This window comes from Camelus bactrianus, chromosome 16 (assembly GCF_048773025.1).
Source record: "Camelus bactrianus isolate YW-2024 breed Bactrian camel chromosome 16, ASM4877302v1, whole genome shotgun sequence".
Taxonomy (NCBI): domain Eukaryota; kingdom Metazoa; phylum Chordata; class Mammalia; order Artiodactyla; family Camelidae; genus Camelus; species Camelus bactrianus.
The window spans coordinates 34835149-34855169 of record NC_133554.1 but is presented as its reverse complement, the minus strand read 5'-3'; the positions used below and the strand labels follow the sequence as shown (position 1 = coordinate 34855169).

Sequence of the window (20021 nt, the reverse complement as noted above, 5' to 3'; positions counted from 1 at the left end):
TTTCTTCTAAGCCACTGACACGTATCTGTAGAGTTCTGATGCTAAAATTTTCTTTACTTTACCAGAAGATAAAAACAGAAAACTTTCAGGCAACAATCAAGACTCCTATTTCTTCCTCAAATGGTCCTTAAAGGGTTGTTGACTAAAACGCTAAGGAATTACAGGGTAACCAAGTTCAAGGAAGAGCAATTAGAAGATGCCATTGACTGTTAAACATATTCTAATTATAGAAATGTGAAAATGTGAAAAATCTGAATCTCAGAATCAACAAATACGGTATGTCACAATCAAAGAGGATTTATCTCAAGAATACAAGAATAGTTTAACATTAGAAAATGTATAAAAGTAGGTCACCACATTAACACATTAAAGAAAAAACTCAATGTATGCAGAAAAGCATTTGATAAAATTCAACAATCATAACTTTTTGAAAAAAATCTCTTAGCAAAACAGAAATACAAAGGATCAGACTTAACCTTATATAGCTGACTACCTGCCAACATTTCACAACAAAAACAAAATAAACAAACAAAAAACCCAGTAAAATGCCAGAAATATCTCCATTAAAGGCAAGAACAGGATAAAGGTGACTGTCATTGCTTCTATTCAATATTATACAAAAGGTCTTAGGCAGCTCAATAAAACAGAAAAATAGTAGAGATAGTACAAGGAGTAGAAAAGAAAAAAGAACTAAACTGTTATTATCAACCTAGATAATCCAAAATAAACTATAAACAAATAAGAGTTTGCACCATTGCACTAATAAGAGAGTGTAGCAAGGTTACAAAAGCCAATATATAAAACTCCATAGAGGGCCTACAGTACAGCAATGAACAATTTAAAAATACAATTTTTGTAAAAGATGGTATTTATAATAGCTTGTAAAATAAGATACATAGTAATAAATCTAATCAAAGATGTAATACATTTTTATAGGAAACACTTAAAGCTTCATTGAAAAGAAAGCATTTACTAATTTAAAAAAAACCCTGAAGCATTTAGTAAGACATAAATGAAGTGATATAAAATATTTATGAGTGAGAGGAATATATATATATACCCATTTCTACCTGAAATTATTTATAGAGTCACTGAAATTCTAAAATTCTTATCAAAACATATAACACAACAAGCTGATTCTAAAACCCATATGGAAGAGGGAAAAGATGAGGTCCAGGAATAGCCAAAACAATTTTGAAAAAAATAAAGGGGTTGGGGAAATCGCCCTACCACACATCAAGACTTTCCATAAATTTTAAGAATTAAAGCAATGTGGTATTGATACAATAACAACCTACCAGACCAATGGAACAAAATATTTAAACAGAAACAAACTCAAGTAAAGAAAATTCAATCAGTCAAAAGGAATGCAATAGACCTTGGTATATGATAGAGGTGGTATCACAAATCAGCAGGTATAAGAATACTTGGTTAGCAATATGGGAAAAAAAATGATCTACAACATATACCACAGCACATAAAAATAAATTCCAGATGAATTAGAAGCCTAAATGTGATAAATTTTTAAAACTCATAAAATATAAGAAAATATTATTGAAGTAGGAATTTCTTGTAGAAGCACAGAAAAACAAACTAAAAAAAAATGCTAAATTTCAGTACGCAAAAATAAAAATATGTGTATCAAATTCTCTTGTGTACTTTTCAAAAGTGAAGAAGCTTTAATCTGGGAGAAAATATTGTGAAACACAGATAGATATCTAACAGTAATCAAAAACAAATTCAATGAAAAAAATGGGCAACAATATGAAGAGAATTTTACAGAACTGAAAATGGTCAATAGATTTATGAAAATATGTTCAATTTCACTAGCAATCAAGGTAATTGCTATTAAGAGGAGATATAATTTTATACCCTTCAGATTGGCAAAAATTTAAAGTTTAAAAATACCAACACTTGGCAAGGTTGTAGAGACTTGGAACTACAGGGGAGAATGTAAATTGGTATAACCACTTAGTAAAAATAAAGATGAGGAGCCCTAAACCCCAGCAATTCCATTTCTAGGTACAGTCCCAAGAAACACTCTCCCATATGTGCCCAAGGAGACACGTACATAGAAATTCAATGCCGTAATGTTCAAATGACGTAAAGTTAGAAATAATCAAAAGGTCCATCGATAGTAAATACTTTATAGTATAGAAATACACTGGAATACTAGAAAACAGCTAAAATGGATGAATGTGAAAATTTCAAAACCGTATGTTTAGTAAGAAATAAAAGCAGCAAAAGTATATACTTTCAATACATTTTAAAAACCCCAAAATAAACTTTATATTGTTGCAGGTATTTGCAAAAATATTAAAAGTTTTTTTTTTTAAGTGCATGGGATGATATATATCAAAGACCAAAGAATACCTCTAGGTAGTCTTTTTTTCTAGGGATAAAGGGCAGGAAAAGCATCTGATGAGGAGGGGATAGGAGAAGGTGGCAATATATTTTAAGCACTTAATAATTTAAACATTTCACATAGAAAAAGTCTGGCAATATGCATGATACACTTATTTTAAAAGGCCTATCCTATAAAATAAGGATAGAGGCTAAAAAAGATGTCTGTTTATAATGGGAAAAAATTGAAAACAGAATTAGTTAAATAAATTGCAGAATAGCCATACAATGAGATGTCACGTAACCACAAAAAAGTTACAAGTCAGAAGCGTAGATATTAACTTGGAAAGATGCTGACAACATACTAAGTGGGAAAAACCAGGCTGTACAACTATAGGTTCTCAACCAAGGTATTAAATGGTTAAATGAACTCTCCCCCACACGCACTAATAGGCCAAAGTTCTATTAATTCACCTGTCATATTTTAACCTCATCAACGTGCATCCATGGAAAGAAGTTAACTACAAGGAGCCTAAAAATAATAAAAAAGTACAATAGATTAATTCTGGTGTTTCAAAGAAGAAAGATATTGCTATAATACTTACATAGAATAGCTCCATTCAAAGCCAAAAAAAAATTATTTCCCAGTGTTGGTGCCAACAACCCCAACCCTTCCGGATGAGACCTGCTCTATCTAACCATCCAGTCAGAGAGCTACCAGAGTTAGCACAGTAGCGTTAAGTTGCTGATCATATGTACCATAGAGCCAGGTAAAATATCATAAACTATATTCTAAATAAACTGTCAGGTATTAGTGAAACTCAAAGATATACTCACAAAATGATGTCATATTTATTAGAGGAAAGAGTGGCAGCAGGAAGCTACTGAAGGAATTTTGAGAGAATAAACATTTCGCCATTACATTTATACCTTCTGATAAACTGGAAATTGACTTGGATGTTCTAAAATCTCTGCTCCATATTTTTTTCATTAAAAGTTGTCCAAAAAGTCTAAGAATCATAACAGATTCTATTTCAGGAAAACTGCAATAGCATACTAAGGAAACTGTTTCCTTTACTCATAACCTTTTGACATAAAATGTATGAGGGTTTTCCCATAACAACCAATTCTCCAACTCTCCAGACACCAACTGGGTATCCTACAATTCAATCCTGACACTAACTACCTAGAAGCAACGTAGACCCCACAGGTTAAGTGCTCAGGACCACAAGACTACCCACCACTTCAGACACCAATCACAAGTAGTGGGTCCCCATGTTACCCACACTTCGGTCCAATTTGGCCACAAATCAGGGGTTCCCATGACCTTCCCTTCACGTTTGATAATTTGCTATAACAGCTCACAGAACTTAGGGAAACAGACTTACCAGTTTATTATAAAGATATTATAAAGAATACAGATAAACAGCCAGAGGCACAGGTACATAGGGCGAGGACCTTAAGCGTCCTGAGTGCAGGCAGGAGCTTCTGTCCCCATGGAGCTGGAGTGTACCACTCTCCTGGCACACAGATGTGTTCACCAACCTGGAGGCTCTCCAAACCCCACAGTTCAGGGATTTTTATGGAGGCTTCATCAGGTAGGTATAATTGATTAGAAACTCAATCTCCAGCCCCTTTCCCTTCCCTGGAGGTGGTAGGGCAGAGAGGCTTAAAGTTCTAACCCTCTAATCACATGCCTGGTTCCTCCGGCAACCAGCCCCCATCAAAAAGCTATCTAGGGACACATCAAGAGTCGTCTTATTAGCATACAAAAAGACGCTCATTAATTCCAGAGATTTCAAGGAACTTAGAAGCTCTTATGTCAGGAACCAGGGACTAAGACTAGGTGTTATATTTTCAAATGTTCCTATCATCCCTATTACTCAGGAAATTACAAAGGTTTTAGCAGCTCTTGTGCCAAGAACTGGGGATACAGACCAAATATATATTTCTTATTATATCATAATATCACACATACAATAAAGGGAAGGGAGTTAGAACTCCTAAAGAAAAAATATTTTCATTATTATTTCTTTACTGTGAAATATTTTGCGTTCTTTATAACTTGATAAAATACTGAGACTTCTAAGACCAACAAATATAAACTGCATTTATTGTATAAAATTAAGAATGGCTCAGGCTCTATAATGGTAGTTGGATATAAGATATGCTAAACCTCAGCCTCTAGAAGAGTTGATTTTGAACTCAATCACCCTTTGAGAGAAGACATACCAGCTCGCATAATTTCATCAACCAGGAGAATGTTGGTGGCAATCACTGTGCTGAGGAAAAAGATTGGACAGAGTGAGTAAGCTTACCAACCCACTCTTATCTTTCCCCCCAAGCAATCTTCAGCTACTAAAGGCACTTTGTTCTGCAGCGATGTTGCTATGAGATAAGACAAAGCTATTATAAGTACAAACCTAACCCTTTGTATTATAATTTCACCCCTTTGCTGATAGAGTAGGAGCCTGATTTTATATTCCAGCAAAACTGAGCTCACTTTTAGCACATCATTTGATTTTTTTCCCACTATGCATGTGGCCTTATGTCAGTAAACTTCCTTCTTTCCCTTCTCCCTTAAATAAACAGTAAGAGTAACATTTCCTGTAACTTACACTGCTAGAACTAAAATGTAAAAAGGACTATAAAATAACAGAAGTTAGTCTTAATACTGGATACCATGCCTTTTCACACACTCAACCATTTTTCCACTATAGCAGAGCAAAAATAATAGAAAAATCTTTATGTTATCAATTATGTCCCTAAAAGTCTTTCTCTTTTATTATTACAAACTTACCAAGAGTGAAGAAGTTGTTTTTTCACACAATAATTATCCCAAACGCCTGCATCTGCTGCTACCATTGGCTCACCTGCAAAGTAACAACAAACTATTTCAGTATTACAATCCTGATACATTCTGTTAATATTGGTTGCATATTCTAACGATATTTAAATGTACCATCAAAACTACTATTGTCAAGGTCACCAATGACCTCCATGTTGTCAAATCCAACAGTCATCTCTCAGGCCTCATCTGTCAGCAGCACCTGACACAGCTGACCACACCCTCCTGACCACTCTTTACTTCTCTTCCAGGACACTGCATCTGCCTGGCTTGTTCCTTTTGCACTAGTGGCTCCTTTTCTGTGCTTCAGTGGCTTCACTGGTTCTTCCTGTTCCCCCTGAGCTCTTAATGCTGGAGTAACCAAAGGCTCAGTCCTCGACTCTTCTCTCCTCTCTCTACAGTCACTCCAGAGGTGATCTCAATCAATCTTCTGGATTTAAAACATGCATACTCTGACGACTCTTTTGAGTTTTTATCTCCAAGCCAGACCTCTTTCTTGAGCTCCAGACTTGTACATCCAACTGTCTATTTTACTTTAATTCCTACAGACACTTCAAATTTCACTTTGCCAAAACTCAGTGCTGATCTCCCATCACCGCAACCTGCTCTACCCCCAGTCTTCTCCAATATAGTTAATGGCAATTCCAATCTTCCAGTTGTTCAGTTGATTCCTCTCCACAGAGTAGCAAGAGTGATCCTTTTAAACAGAATTAGACTGTCACACCTCTGTTCAAAACTGCTCCCTCTCCCACTGCAGAAAAAAGTCAAAGTCCTTAGACCGGCCCACATACCCCTGCACGATCTGATCTTCTATTACCTCTCTAATCTCCTTCCTCCTCAAAAACATCAGACACTGGCTTTTCCACTGGCTGTTCCTCCTACCTAGTTCCCACATGGCCAACTTCCTAACTTCCTTTGATTTTGTTCAGCAGACATTCTCAACGAGGCCTACCCTGGCTACACTCTTTAAACTGAAACCCCCTCCCCACGTTCCTGTGCTACCATTCACAGTCATCCTTATACTACTCCTTTATTTTTTTCACAGAATTTATTACCTTTAAAAATGCTAAAGGTATTTACTTATTAAGGTTATTATTTACTGCATATCCTTCCCTGCTATATCATAAGCTCACAAGGGCAAGGATTTTTGTCAGTCTTACCCTGTATGAATCCAAAAAGTCAAATAATAAGCACTCCATAACTATCTCTTAAATGAATGAATATTTTCTTTTAGGAAGTTCAAAAGTAAACTAAAAGCACCCAAAACTTAAATATTAAAGTCATCCAAACCTCCACCCCCTTGCTGTAAGTTCTGGATGTAGTATAACCTCTTTTTTTCATTAAACAGCTAGTTTTTCTTCACTTTCTTACCTGTATTCAAATCAATGCCAACAGGTTGTTTTGATTCACAATGCTCAGCCTGAACTTTTACTAGTGCTTCTTGCAGGTCATAACCAGAATTCTGAGCAAGAACCTTTAGGAATAAAAATAATAATAAATGTATCTATGGAATACCTTCATACATATTTGAATACCAGATATAAAAAATAAGGTACTGCTCTCTAAGTCTTGTGAAGACATATCCACAATATAGTAGTAATCTCCTTTTGAAGAATTCCATTCTTAATCTAAATCAAATTATTATTTTGTGTATCTAGTAGTTTTTATATTTACTTAAACATTTTCCCTATGTATATCACACCAAATTCTGAGGAAGACATTAGAGTTTCCCCTTCCCCTACCCCAAAACATTAATTTCCCTCCTCACAAAATATTTTAAATGGAAGGAAGTAGTATGGTATTCTTATTTTCTCTAGTCTCCTTAGCCACACGTTTTCCACTTTTTCCTGAGCACTTGCTAAAGGAAACCTGCCTATTTGCAGCATACCTATGCCCCTCATTCACATGAGGAGAGTCATAACCTGTGGCAACAGGGATGGAGATACCTGCGCTCCAAGCCAGGCTTATTTCCAAGTGATCCTAAACCAACAAATGATGAGTGAAAAGGTACCACCAAGCGTATACCAGATTTACCAATGTGTGTCAACTACAGGATCATTATTTGCTGACTTTGCCCTTTGGGGGAAGAAAAAATAAATATCTGATTCACAAAGATTCCACAAATTATGGATAATTTTAAAGCAATTATCAAAAAGACTTTGCTAGCATTGTTAGTAATGTTTTAATTCATGGATATAGAATATTTGAAATAGTTTTTCTGTGTTTCCAAGTGGTTCACAACTAAATTAAAGCAAAGGAAAAAAGGCAGTTCTCTGTCCTTCTGTTGATACATGGAAAAAATCTGATTTCTCTCCTTTTCTAGGAATTATGATGACTACGAAAATGCAATCTAGTATTTGGGAGTGCTAAACAGCCTGAAGTTCTCAATTCCCACAATTTAAAGTGATAATACTTTGCATACCACCAATAAAATAAAGGTCTACTCAAAATCTAAATTCTAAGTTCTAAACTTTTTCATTATGATTAATCATGAACCATTTTTGAAAAAAAAAATTTAGAGTTAACATAACTTTTGTAGCTCAGAGATGGAAGTAAAGTGGTAATTTAGCCATTTCATGAAACTCCTACAAGGATTCAGAACTGTTATCCCAAAAGCTTCCCTCCTTTAGCTGTAGAATAGCTTAGACAAAACTGTGTGGGGAAATACAAGTAAATACCTGACTTTGTACTCTGCTGCTAGATAACATGAGCAATTTAAAATTAAACATCTTATGTCTAACCAGTTGTTCTTTGGCCATTAGGATAGTTGTACCTTAGGGATAATGAGTAAAGCGTCAGCAAAAGCCTGGACCCCGAGACGAGCTCTTCCTTTTATACTGTGCTTGTGTGCAACTAGAGCTTCAGCTATTGCCACTTCAACTGCACCCGCTCCTGGAACCACACAACCTATTGGAGGGGGAATAAAAGATGATTGGTAAGACATACTACACAGGCGAAACAGAGAAAAAAATAACTAGCTATTCAATTGTGTTCTATTATCTTGCCTACATCTATAATGGATTTAAATATATACAGAAATAAAATAAGTTGCACAGCTCAGTGATTACTCAGATGTCTTATGAAATATCCTGAAGTTATACACCAGTAGATAACTAACCGCAGTTCAGACAACTGGCTACAAATAGCTTATTTCATTGTAGAAGTAAACATTTCTTCCACCTTCATCTTTCTCCTTTATGACTACATTTAAAAAGTAGTCATTTATAATTTACAGTGGCATATAACTAATTACAAAATCTGATTTGGAAAAAATTTTAGGCCAAGGTAATCTGGCCATGGTTTTTGGCATAGAATTCTTGGGATTCAATGAAGTATCTGTTTTCTATACTGGAGTAGAACCCAAACTGCTACCTGAGAAAAAAAATGTAGGAGTTCTTATTATTCTAAGCAAAAGCTCTGGTTAAACACAACAGTTTTCATATCAGGATATGACTTTTATACCTCCTTGTATGGTTTTATAAAGTTTATGACTCTTTGAATCATCAAACTTGCTTTGGAATCACCTGTCTTTAAAACAAAAAAACACAGAAAGAATCTCTCCTTTTATCTCATATCATTCTTAAATTACTACCCCCTTTCTCTGCTTCACTATGCAATATAGCTGCTCAAGAGATTTCTCTACCCACAAGGTAATTACATCCTCATCTCCCATTCACACTTTTAAAAAGTTCCTTGTTAAATACTGAATACACACAAAAGAATATTTACATGTATAAGGTATAAAAAATAAATGTACCCATGTACTTAACACCTAGCTTAAGAAACAGAACATTACCAGTAGCTTTGAAATTTACCTTGATCCCCTTCTCCTGTGAAAACACAACATATCAAAATGTGTGGGCTGCTACCAAAGCAGTACCAGAAGAGAAATTTAGATCACTAAACACCCATATTAGAAAAGCAGAAAGGTCTCAAACCAATGACCTCAACTTCCACCTTAGGAAACTAGGAATGGAAGAGCAAATGAAACCTAATGTAAGCAGAGGGATGAAAATAGTACCGATTAGAGTTGGAAGCAGTGAAATAAAAATGACCAATGTCAGAAAAGAAATGGTATAGAAATCTGCCACTACAGATTCTACAGATATTAAAAGGATAATAAGGAAATATTACGAACAACTTTATGCCAATAAATTTGAACACTTAGGTCAGGGGTTGGCGAACTTCCTGCAAAAGGCCAGATAATAAATATCTTAGGCTCTGTAGGCCATGCCATCTCTTTTGCAACTATTCAGTTATGCTGGCATAGCACAAAGTTACAGATGATACATGAACAAATGGGTGTAGCCATGTTCCAGTATAAATTTATTTATCAAAAACAGGCAGCAAACCAGATTTAGCTCATGGGCAGTATGATCTTAGATGAAGTGGACAAATTTCTTGAAAGACACAAGGCTCACTTAAGAAAAAAAAAGATAACCTGAATAGTCCTGTATCTACTAAAGAGACTGAATCTGTAGTTTAAAATCCTCCCATGAAGAAAACCAGGTCCAGATGGCTTTACTGGCGAATTCTACCAAACATTTAAGGAAACACTAATACCAATTCTACACAAGAGTTCAACACTTTCATAACATTAAAGAGGAAAAAACACTTTCCAACTCATTCTTATGAAGCCAGCATTATTCGAAAGGCAAAAAAGATAAAGTCATCACAAGAAAAAAATATATACAAACCAATACCCCTTACAAATGTAAATGCAAAAATTCTTAATGGAGTTTTAACATCAAATCCAATAATATATAAAAAAGAAGAGCAGACACAGCAGCACTACTCAAACAACCCAAGTTTCCACCAACAGATGAATGGATAAATAAAATGTGGTATATACATACAATGGAATGTTATTCACCTTAACAAAGGAAGAAAATTCTGACGCAGGCTACAGCATGGTTGAACTGAAGACATCAGGCTAAGTGAAATAAGAAATGGACAAATACTGTAAGATCCTATTCATACAAGGTACATAGACCAGACAAATTCATAAGAGACAGGATGAAGAATGGTGATTTCCAGGGGCCAAGGGGAGAAGAGAATGGATTTATTGTTTTACAGGTACAGAACTACAGTTTTGCGAGATGAAAAAAACTGAGTATACTCACATACTAAAACATGTAAAATATTGCTGAGATAGATTCAAGAAAACTCAAATAAATAGAAAGATGTACCGTAACTCAATATTGTTAAGATATCAATTACCCCCAAACTGATCCACAGATTCAATGAAATTCCAGTTAAAATCCCAGTAGTTTTTTAGTAGAATTTGACAAGCTGATTCTAAAATTGATATGAAATGCAAAGGATTTCAAATAACCAAAATAACTTGCAAATAAAAATAAAATAACATAAAATAAAATGACTTGGTGAGGATACAGAACTGGAATGCTCATAAACAGCTGGTAGGAATGTAAATGGTCCTTGGCAAAACAGTTCGGCAGTTTTAATAGCTAAGAACTGTAACAATCAAATATTCATCAACTGGCGAATTTGATGAACCAAATTGTAGTACATTCATATAATGAAATACTATGTAGCAATAAAATGAATGAACTACTGATAAATATAATGACATCAATTAATTTAAAAGTAATTACACTGACTAAAAGAAGCCAAACCAAAAAAGAATACATACTGTATTATTCCATTCATGCAAAAGTCTAGAAAATCTAATCTATAGCACCTAATCCATAGCAACAGAAAGCTGACTGGTGGTTGGCTGAGCATAGCATGATGCTGGAAGAGGCAGGAAGGAAAGATTACCAAGGGTCAATGAGATAACTTTCGGGGGTGATAAATATGTTCATTATCTTGATAGAAGGGACAGGTTCATGGCTGTACACTTTCAATATGTATAGTTCATTATATGTCAATTTTAGCTTGATAAATTATTTCTTAAAAAACTAAGTGCTTAAAGTGACTTTTTAAAAAATCCATTTTTCTCTGTATTCTAAATTCTAAGAATCAGGTTGAACTACCAAAGGCTTCATGCCTGAATCATATTTATTTATGTTCTTGAAAACATGCTGCTGGCTTTTATCAAAAGTGACTAAAAGAAGGAGGCCCTTATTTCAAGCCCCGTATTTTTTTAATTTAGGAACTGCTGTGTTTTCTCCTTTTCAATAATGAAACCTATGTTACTGACTATATTTTTTTATGTTCTGGTAGCTTAAATATTTATAGTGACTATTATGTTTGCTAAAAAAGAATTCATATTTTTTTCCTAAGTTCTAATTTTCCATTTCAGCTTTTATTTTGCTATTAGTTCACATCTATGTTTTTACTTATAAGACAAACCTGATGTATTGTTTATAGAGTTTATTACTCTATTTTTTGAGATACAATTCATAAATTCAGCCTTTTAAAGTGTACTCTTCAGTAGTTTTTAGTATATTCACAGAGTTGTGCGATCATCACCACTCGCTAATTCCATTAGCAATCATACCCTATTTCCCTTCCCCCAGTCCCTGGCAATCACTAATCTACTTTCTGTCTGTGTGGATTTGCCTTTCCTAGATTCAGATAAATGGAATCATATAACACATAGACTTTTGTGCCTAGATTCTTTAACTTAACATAATGTTTTCAAGGTCATCCTTGAGGTAGATCCATGTTGTACCATATATTAGTATTTATTCCTTTATAATACTCTATTGTATAGATATATCACATTTCATTTACTCATTCATCAGCTAATGAATATTTGGATTGTTTCCACAGTTTGGCTGCTCTGCACATTCATGTCTAAGTTTTTTGTGTGGACATATGTTTCCAACTCACTTGCAGACACATCTAAGAACTGGTTTGCTGGGTCATATAATAACTCCATGTTTCACCTTTTCAGGAACTGCCTAAATGTTTTCCAGCAGTTTCCACCAGCAATGTATGAGGGTTCCAATTTCTCCACATTTTTGTCAACATTTATTATCATCAAGCTTTTTGATAATAGCCATCCTAATAGTTGTGAAATGGTATCTCTTTGTGATTTTGATTTTCATTTCCCTAACGACTAATGATGTTGAACATCTTTTCACGTGCTTATTATTCTATTTTAAACATGTATGTTTTTATTGAATTATCTACCCTAACTCCTTTTAGAAGGCTGGCAATAAATTATCAATAAATAATAAATGCTAATATTCTTTCCTAATCTTTCTTAAAATTACACTGCACCTGAGGTAATAAAGCTCAATGAAGTAATGAGGGTGCTAAGCTTTAAAAGTTTTTCATGGTTTTAAAACTAAACTTGTAAAAAAAAAAAAAGATACTACAGCATTAAATTGAGGGTATTTCATTTAATAAATAGAAATTAATTTAAAAAGTACCATACTATTCAGAGTATTCCAAGAGAAAACTTCACAATCCAAACTATAAATTGTCCAAAGTGAAATGAAAGAATAGTAGTCATTCATATCTTTTAAAATAATATAAATACCATGATAGACTTATTACTATTTTAAAAATACATGAGGTTCATTTCTATCACAAAAAAAGAACTTACCGTCTTCAATGGCATTTTTGATAGCACGAAGTCCATCTCTCACAGCATCCTTGATTTGTGTGAGAGTATGCTTATTTGGTCCTTTAACCAACAAGGTGACAGAGCGAGGGTTAACACAGTCCTCGATAAAAGTGAACTTTTCCTCACCCTAGAGGATAATACAAGACATAAACTTAATATGTAATGTCAGTATGAAATCAAGACCTAGTTTATAATACTAGAATCCAATCTTCATGTGAATTTTTCTTATGACACATAATTAAATATATATTAAAAGCAGTTAAGTTATATTTGAACTCTTAACATTTAGGGAAGTAAATTATAAAATCTGTCCTGTGGAGTCTTGAAATATAAAACGTGAATTAAAAGGTTTAATTAAAAAAAAAAGGATACTGTTCACTTTATAACCACTATCCATAGAAATACTCACTAATGTATACTCATGTACAAGACCAGCATGTCCCAAGCAATCTACACTGAGGTCTTCAAAAGAATTCATGGCCATTCCACCACAAGCAAGAGAGAGTCTGAAATTACATGTATGTCACCACAGCTTTGGTTATGGAAAACATAAAAGACTAATTTCTTAAATGTGAAAAGATACCTAACACAGAAGACTTTGCAACTGTATTGCACTGTTTTTTCAATCCATTTTAAGAAGACGAAAACCTTCTGAGGTTTGGATGAGAAAAAGTTCTGAGGTAGGTTAACAAACTTGATTTTTGCCAGTTCCATTATTTACCGAAATTACAAACAAAATTTGGAATTTGTATGCTACTACTTTGCTCAACAACATTTACACATAAGCTAAAAGGAGTACATATGGGATAATTTCAGTTTAGCCTGTTAAAAAATTTAGGATACATAATTATCTGCAAGCTTACCTTTCCATATTTCTTCTTTTTGCTCTGCGAAGAGCTACTATGCCGTGTTTTGCAAGAGCATCTAAGGAAAGTGGATCAATTCCCTATAATCAAATTAGCATAAAAGTTACAAACATGTTTTAAGACAGTAGTTCTCAAACTTTTGGGTCTCAGCACCACTTCACAAGCTTAAAAATTATTAAGAACCCAAGGAGCTTTCATTTATATGTGCTGTATATATAATATTTATCACATTATAAATGAAAATTGAGATATTTTTGAAATATGTATTAATCCACTTAAAATAATAATAAACTCGTTTATGTTAACATAGATAACATTTTAATGAGAATTTATTATAATTTCCTAACAAAAAATATATAGTAAGAGTAGTGGCATTGTTTTACATTTTGGCAAATCTTTTTAATATCTATCTTAATAGAAAACAGCTGGATTTTCATATTTGCTTCTGCATTCAATTTGGAATGGTACATTGTTTTGGTTAAAGTACATGAAGAAAACCTGGCGTCACATAGATATGTGCTGGAAAAGGGAGGAACATCTTAATACCCTTTTCCAATAAATGTGTATGTTCTTCAATACTATACTAAAACTCAACAAGGGGTAGCTTCTTAAAGGTTAGTTCCAAAGTAGAAGATAAAACTATATGAATGAACTTTTCATGCTCCTTCACATTAAAATCCATTTGTCTGATGACTGGATAAAGAAGATATGGTACATATATATAATAGAATACTACTCAGCCAAAAAAAAAAAAAAGAATAAAATAATGCCATTTGCAGCAACAATGGATGGGCCTGGAGATAGTCATTCTAAATGAAGTTAGTCAGAAAGAGAAAGAAAAAATACCATATGATATTACTTATATGTGGAATCTATAAAAAAAAGATCAAATGAACTTATCTACAAAACAGAAACAGACTCACAGACACAGAACAAACTTATTTACCAGGCGGTAAAGGGGGTGGGAAGGGATAGATTGAGAATTCGAAATTTGCATCTCTTGGGGATTGATGGAAATGTTAGCTATCTTGTTTGTGGTGGTGGTTTCATTGGGGTATACATCTATCAAAATTCATCAAATTGTACATCTGAAATATGTATAGTTTACTGTACAGAAATCACACCACAATAAAGGTGTTAAAGAAAAAAAAAGATGACTCATCAGAACAAAAATCAATTTGTCTATCTTGCACTTTAATTATTGATTTTGTTAACTCATGCATTTTTTTAGTCATTTATAAAATACTGGTTCACTAAGTTAAGGCAGACCTCCAGATGGTTATACAATATCAAAAATATCACATTTTCTAATATCATCACTAATATTACCAGAAAAGTCTTTTAATTATCAGAAAGCAGTCAAGCTTACAGTGGCAGGTACAAGTTTTCCAACATTCTAATTTTTGTTGAAAGCTCAAATGTTATCATTGCTAACAAATACCACCTGTTGTTTCCTTAAAGTGACATGACTGCTTCATTCATTTCTGAGAAAAACCTACCAAATACCCATGTCTAAATAACCATTCTGTCAGTCATTCTTTCAAGTAAAAATGACATTTCATGAAAAGTGGCTAGTTTAGTTTGGAACTTAATTACACAAGAGCATTCCTTCAAGACCCTTCTTTTGATATGCAGCAGAAGTATTCTGTGCATACTTCACATTTTGTCACAAAGAATTATAGAAGGATGCACCCACTCCTGGGTATATACCCGGAAAAAACAAAAATACTAATTCAAAAAAGATACACACACCCCAGTGTTACTAGCAACACCATTTACAACTATGTCACTTAGGATGACTGGATTAAGATGTTTTATACACACACACATACATATGTACAATGGAATATTAGCCATAAAAAAGAATGAAATACTGCCATTTGCAGCAACATGGATGAACCTAGAGAATATTATGCTTAGTGAAATAAGTTAGACAGAGAAAAACAAATACTGTATGATATCACTTATACGTGGAATCTAAAAAATAACACAAATAAATGTATATACAAAACAGAAACAGACTCACAGACATAGAAAACAAACCTGTGGTTAACAAAGGGGAGAGGGAAAAGGGGAGGGCCAAATTAGAGGTATTGGAAACAGATACAAACTACTATACATAAAATAGATTAAGTAATAAAGATACACTGTATAGCACAGAAAATCATACCCATTATCTTGCAATAAACTATAATGGAGTATAATCTGCAAAAATACTATCACTATGTTATATACCTAAAACTAACACAATATCGTAAATCAACTATACTTCAATTAAAAAATAAAATATTATGGTAGCTCACAGTGAAAAAAAAATGTGTGACAATGAATATATGTACGTTCATGTATAACTGAAAAATTGTGCTCTACACTGGAATTTGACACGACATTTTAAAATGACTGTAACTCAATAAAAAATGTTAAAATGAATAAATAAATAAATAAATAAATAAATGGATGCATATATAAAGATCAGAATAAGTTTTACCACTTCATCAAGACATTCTTAAAAGAACCAGCCCTTTTTGTGTGTATGGTGATATGACAGTAAAGACTATGATGACTACTGGTACAATTTGGTGCTACTGTGTTGATGTGTACTAAGGCACCAGCAGTTTTACCTACCGCTGCTTTTGCTTCATCATGGCAGATGTCAACCCAATGTAAAAGGCATTATAATTAATATTATGGAAATAGTTTTGACCTCACAGACCCCCTGAAATGGAATCCACAAACCACACTTTGTAAAACACTGAAGAACATTTTACAAACAGTTAAAATCTAAACTTTTCTCACCTTTTGATTAATGACAACAAATCCTTTATTGGACTGAGCACAGACTTTGTCTTTCAGGTCTATTATTTTTTGCACTCTATCTTCAATAAATTTTCTTTCAGCTTTTACCAACTTCTCTTTCTCTTCTGCAGTCTTATAAAAGAAACCAGAGCTCACCTCTCTAAAAGATTAATAAAAAACAAGCTAGTAAAGGCAAGGAGGGGTTGGGAGAGGAAAAGGTAGAAAGAGTTTACACTAAACATTTGAGAAGCAAAAAAAGAATCAAAAAACACTTTCAGAAAAAACAATCTCAAAAGTTACAAAGAGTAACTGATATACGTACGTTTTTTCATATTCTAGTGATACATTACAAGTAAGGATAAATGCATCTTCTACTTGCTTCTTCATATCTGGATGACGGGCACCATGATCCAAAACTAATCCTCTGATCAACCTATTAAAAACATGTAATGTTTCTTATATATTTCTTACACTCTAAAGCTTGGTACAAAATTAAAATTGTACTCTTAAAGTTGTAACAGAACTTCCAGGGCATATACTGGTTCATTGCACCAAGTTTAAGCCTAACACATAATCAGTAAAATTAGGAAATAGGAAAGAGAACCTATTTTAACACAGTGTTAACTATGAAGTCACAATGAAAAGTCAACCCTGAATTATTCTTTAAATTATGTGGCTCAAACACATGACACAGCTGATCAAGTAATGAAAGGTAGGCACACAATGAGTTTCTTAGGAACATTTGTTCAAAATAACTATATGGAACAACTAAAAACTGTCAACCTAAAGGTCCAATAATAGGGCCCTTTTGGCAGATAATAATGCAACTATGTGCTAGTCATGAAAACTATGTAATAACATGGAAAAATATTTACAGGGGTAGCTAATAAGTGGAGAATGGCAAATTGCATATAAAGCATGATTATAACTATGCTTTTGAAAAATAAGCACCTTGGCATTGAAAGGGAAAATGGAAGGAAACTAAGAGTAGGGTTATGCTTGGATGGTAGGAATATAGATAACTTGGGTAGGCTTTTTTCCTGTTTTCCGAATGATCTTTCAAGAGTAAATATTTTTATAACTTTTAAAAAATCGTTTATACCCAATTAGGGCATGGCATTTCTACTTATGAATCTCTTATACCCAACATGTGTTATACATTAATGCAAAGAAATAATTTTTAAAATAGTTAAATATAACTACACAGAAGTTTTCAAATTTTTAATCTAACTAGACTAGTCCAACTCCTAACTGAAGGTGAAGATATTTTATTCAGGAAGAAACAAACAATATGTTCAATATTCTTCACACTTCAAGTCTCCTTTACTCTTCACCTGCTCCTCACTCTCGGCAAATGACCTTGCTTCTTTGAGAGAATAAAAACACTGCCCCATCACTACCTCTACCAATCCACCTGCACTTGAATCTGAACCTCCTATTACTAGGAATGAACTGCCCATGCCCTGCTCTAAGGTTAACCCCTTGTGTTCTGCATTTCATTTCCTCTCTCTGCCCTGCAATTGTCCCCTCTTCCCCCACGTCAATTCTTCCTTCCTACAGGAGCATCCTCATCTGGATACAAACTTGCAACAGTAATTCCCATCTTAAAAACAAAAAAATTCTCCTTTAGCCCATTCCCATTTTCCCTTCTAGGTACCAACCCCATTTCTCTGCTTCCCTTTATAACTAAACTCTTCTGAGTTGTCTACGTTTGCATCCTCACTTCTTCCCTAACCATTCTCTCTTAAGCCCACCTTCAATCTGACTTTCATACTCACCTCTTTACTTAATCAGCTTTCATTAAACTTACCAAAAATTAAATGCTCTCCAAACCTAATGGAGAATTCTCAGTCCACAACTTGCTCAAACTTTAAGCAGCATATGACATAGCTGATTATTCTCTCCCTCTTGAAACACTTTCTTCTGTAAGCTTCTGGAGCATACTCTCCCTTGGCTTTCCTCCTATCTCACTGACCACCCTTCTCAGTCTGCTTTGCTAAGTCCTCATCTTCTCAATTTCTAAACATTGGAGTTTTGGGCTTAATCCTTAAACTTCCTCTTTTCTCTATATCACTTCTCAGATGATCTCCTTAACTCATAGCTTTAAGTCACCCACGCACTGATGACTCCCAAATATGTATTTCTAGTCCAGACCTCTGTCCTGAACTCCTGACACATACCCCCAAACCCCTAACTAAACATCTCCACATGGATGTTTAATAAGCACCTAAACTAAACTATTGATTTATTTCCCCAAACCTACTCCTCTCAGTCTTCTCCGTCTCAAGAAATGGCACCTCCACTTTTCCAGATGGTCATGCAAAAACCCAAGAGGCATCCTTGATGCCTCTGTTTCTGTCACATTCTATGTAGAACTATCAACAAATCCTACTGCTCCTTCTTTCTAAGCATATCGTGATCTAAACATTTTCATTTCTTACTTGTATTACAATAGATTCCTAGCTTGTCTCCTGCTTCTGCCCTTGCACCTCCCACCCTGCTCCACAATGTATTCTCCACACAACAGTTTCCGCAGAGATCTTTCTGAAATATAAATCAAGAACTTGGTGCCCTCAGCAACAGTAGGATAATTTGGACCAACCCTACTACTGAAAGCATCTAAACATGCTGGATTAAAAACAAAAAAACCTTAAAAACATTAGAGAGCCCTAAAACAGTAAAGAGCTACAAAAGTATCCTTTTCAAAACTGAAAACAAAATAGGAACTCCAAAGGCTAAGAGGAGAACTGCAGGCACTTACTCTAAAGTCATCTGACAATTGAGGCAAATCTGAACTTTGGTTTCAATGACATCAATGAGAGGGGAATGGAATTAAAAACTCAAGATTATCCAAGCTAGAGTGTCTAATAGAAGACCCTCTTTACATTAAGCTTGAACCTCAAAGGGCTATATACTCAGGGTATAAACCAGCAGCCCTCACATGGACTTGCAGTTAGAATTCACAACAACTAGATATTAAAAAAAAAAATCAGTCAAGCTGTGGATTTAGTTTAAAGTAGTCCCTGGGCTCCTTGCAGCAGCAAACTCAAATCCTCTATGCAGAAAGGCAGCTTCAGCCTACATCTCAAATTTTTTCTACAAATACTCTTTTCAACACAATGAATGGCATATATTCAGAACAAAGCACAAGTGAGAACTAGCAAAATACAATAAATACCAGAAACAGACAAAACTTTAAATATTATAATTATCAAACAAGAACTAAATGTTTAAAGAAACAAAAGGTAAGCTTGGAGAGATCTGCACAGAATAGGAAACCATAAAAAGTGACAAGGTAGATTAAAGAAAGAACAAAATAGAACTTCTATAAATAAGTAAAGACACCCACACATACACACACATATATTAAAAATAAATAAAGTATTTACAGATGAAATATGATATCTCAATTAGCTTTAAAATAATCCAGGTTTGGGGCAGGGTGGGTGGAAAGAGTATATAGAGGGGATATAAGGTAAAAATAAGACTGGCCATATACTGAAAATAAAGATGACTGACAGGTACGTGGGAGTTTACTATTCCATTCTCTCTACTTTTATACATGTTTAGAATTTTCCATAATAGAATGTTTAAAGTGACTTATGTCCAAAATCAACAAGGTGCTACT

The 20021-nt window shown here is 34.0% G+C and overlaps 1 protein-coding gene across 4 annotated transcripts in view; it reads right to left on the bottom strand.

Moving 5' to 3' along the window:
* The window catches only part of CCT6B (chaperonin containing TCP1 subunit 6B), a 254898-nt gene that overhangs the window by 225923 nt on the left and 8954 nt on the right, over positions 1 to 20021 (bottom strand). For 3 of the 4 annotated variants that reach the window (XM_074343036.1, XM_045506947.2, XM_045506948.2), the window contains exons 6-14: positions 16716 to 16826; positions 16394 to 16553; positions 13595 to 13677; positions 13141 to 13237; positions 12711 to 12858; positions 7965 to 8098; positions 6563 to 6665; positions 5144 to 5216; positions 4576 to 4625 (exon numbers count right to left, since the gene is read on the bottom strand). In XM_074343036.1, the coding sequence (XP_074199137.1) occupies positions 4576 to 4625; positions 5144 to 5216; positions 6563 to 6665; positions 7965 to 8098; positions 12711 to 12858; positions 13141 to 13237; positions 13595 to 13677; positions 16394 to 16553; positions 16716 to 16826 (959 nt within the window). Of the gene's footprint in view, positions 1 to 4433; positions 4626 to 5143; positions 5217 to 6562; positions 6666 to 7964; positions 8099 to 12710; positions 12859 to 13140; positions 13238 to 13594; positions 13678 to 16393; positions 16554 to 16715; positions 16827 to 20021 lie in introns of those variants that run through there. The other variant, XM_010970421.3, reaches the window with a different exon arrangement.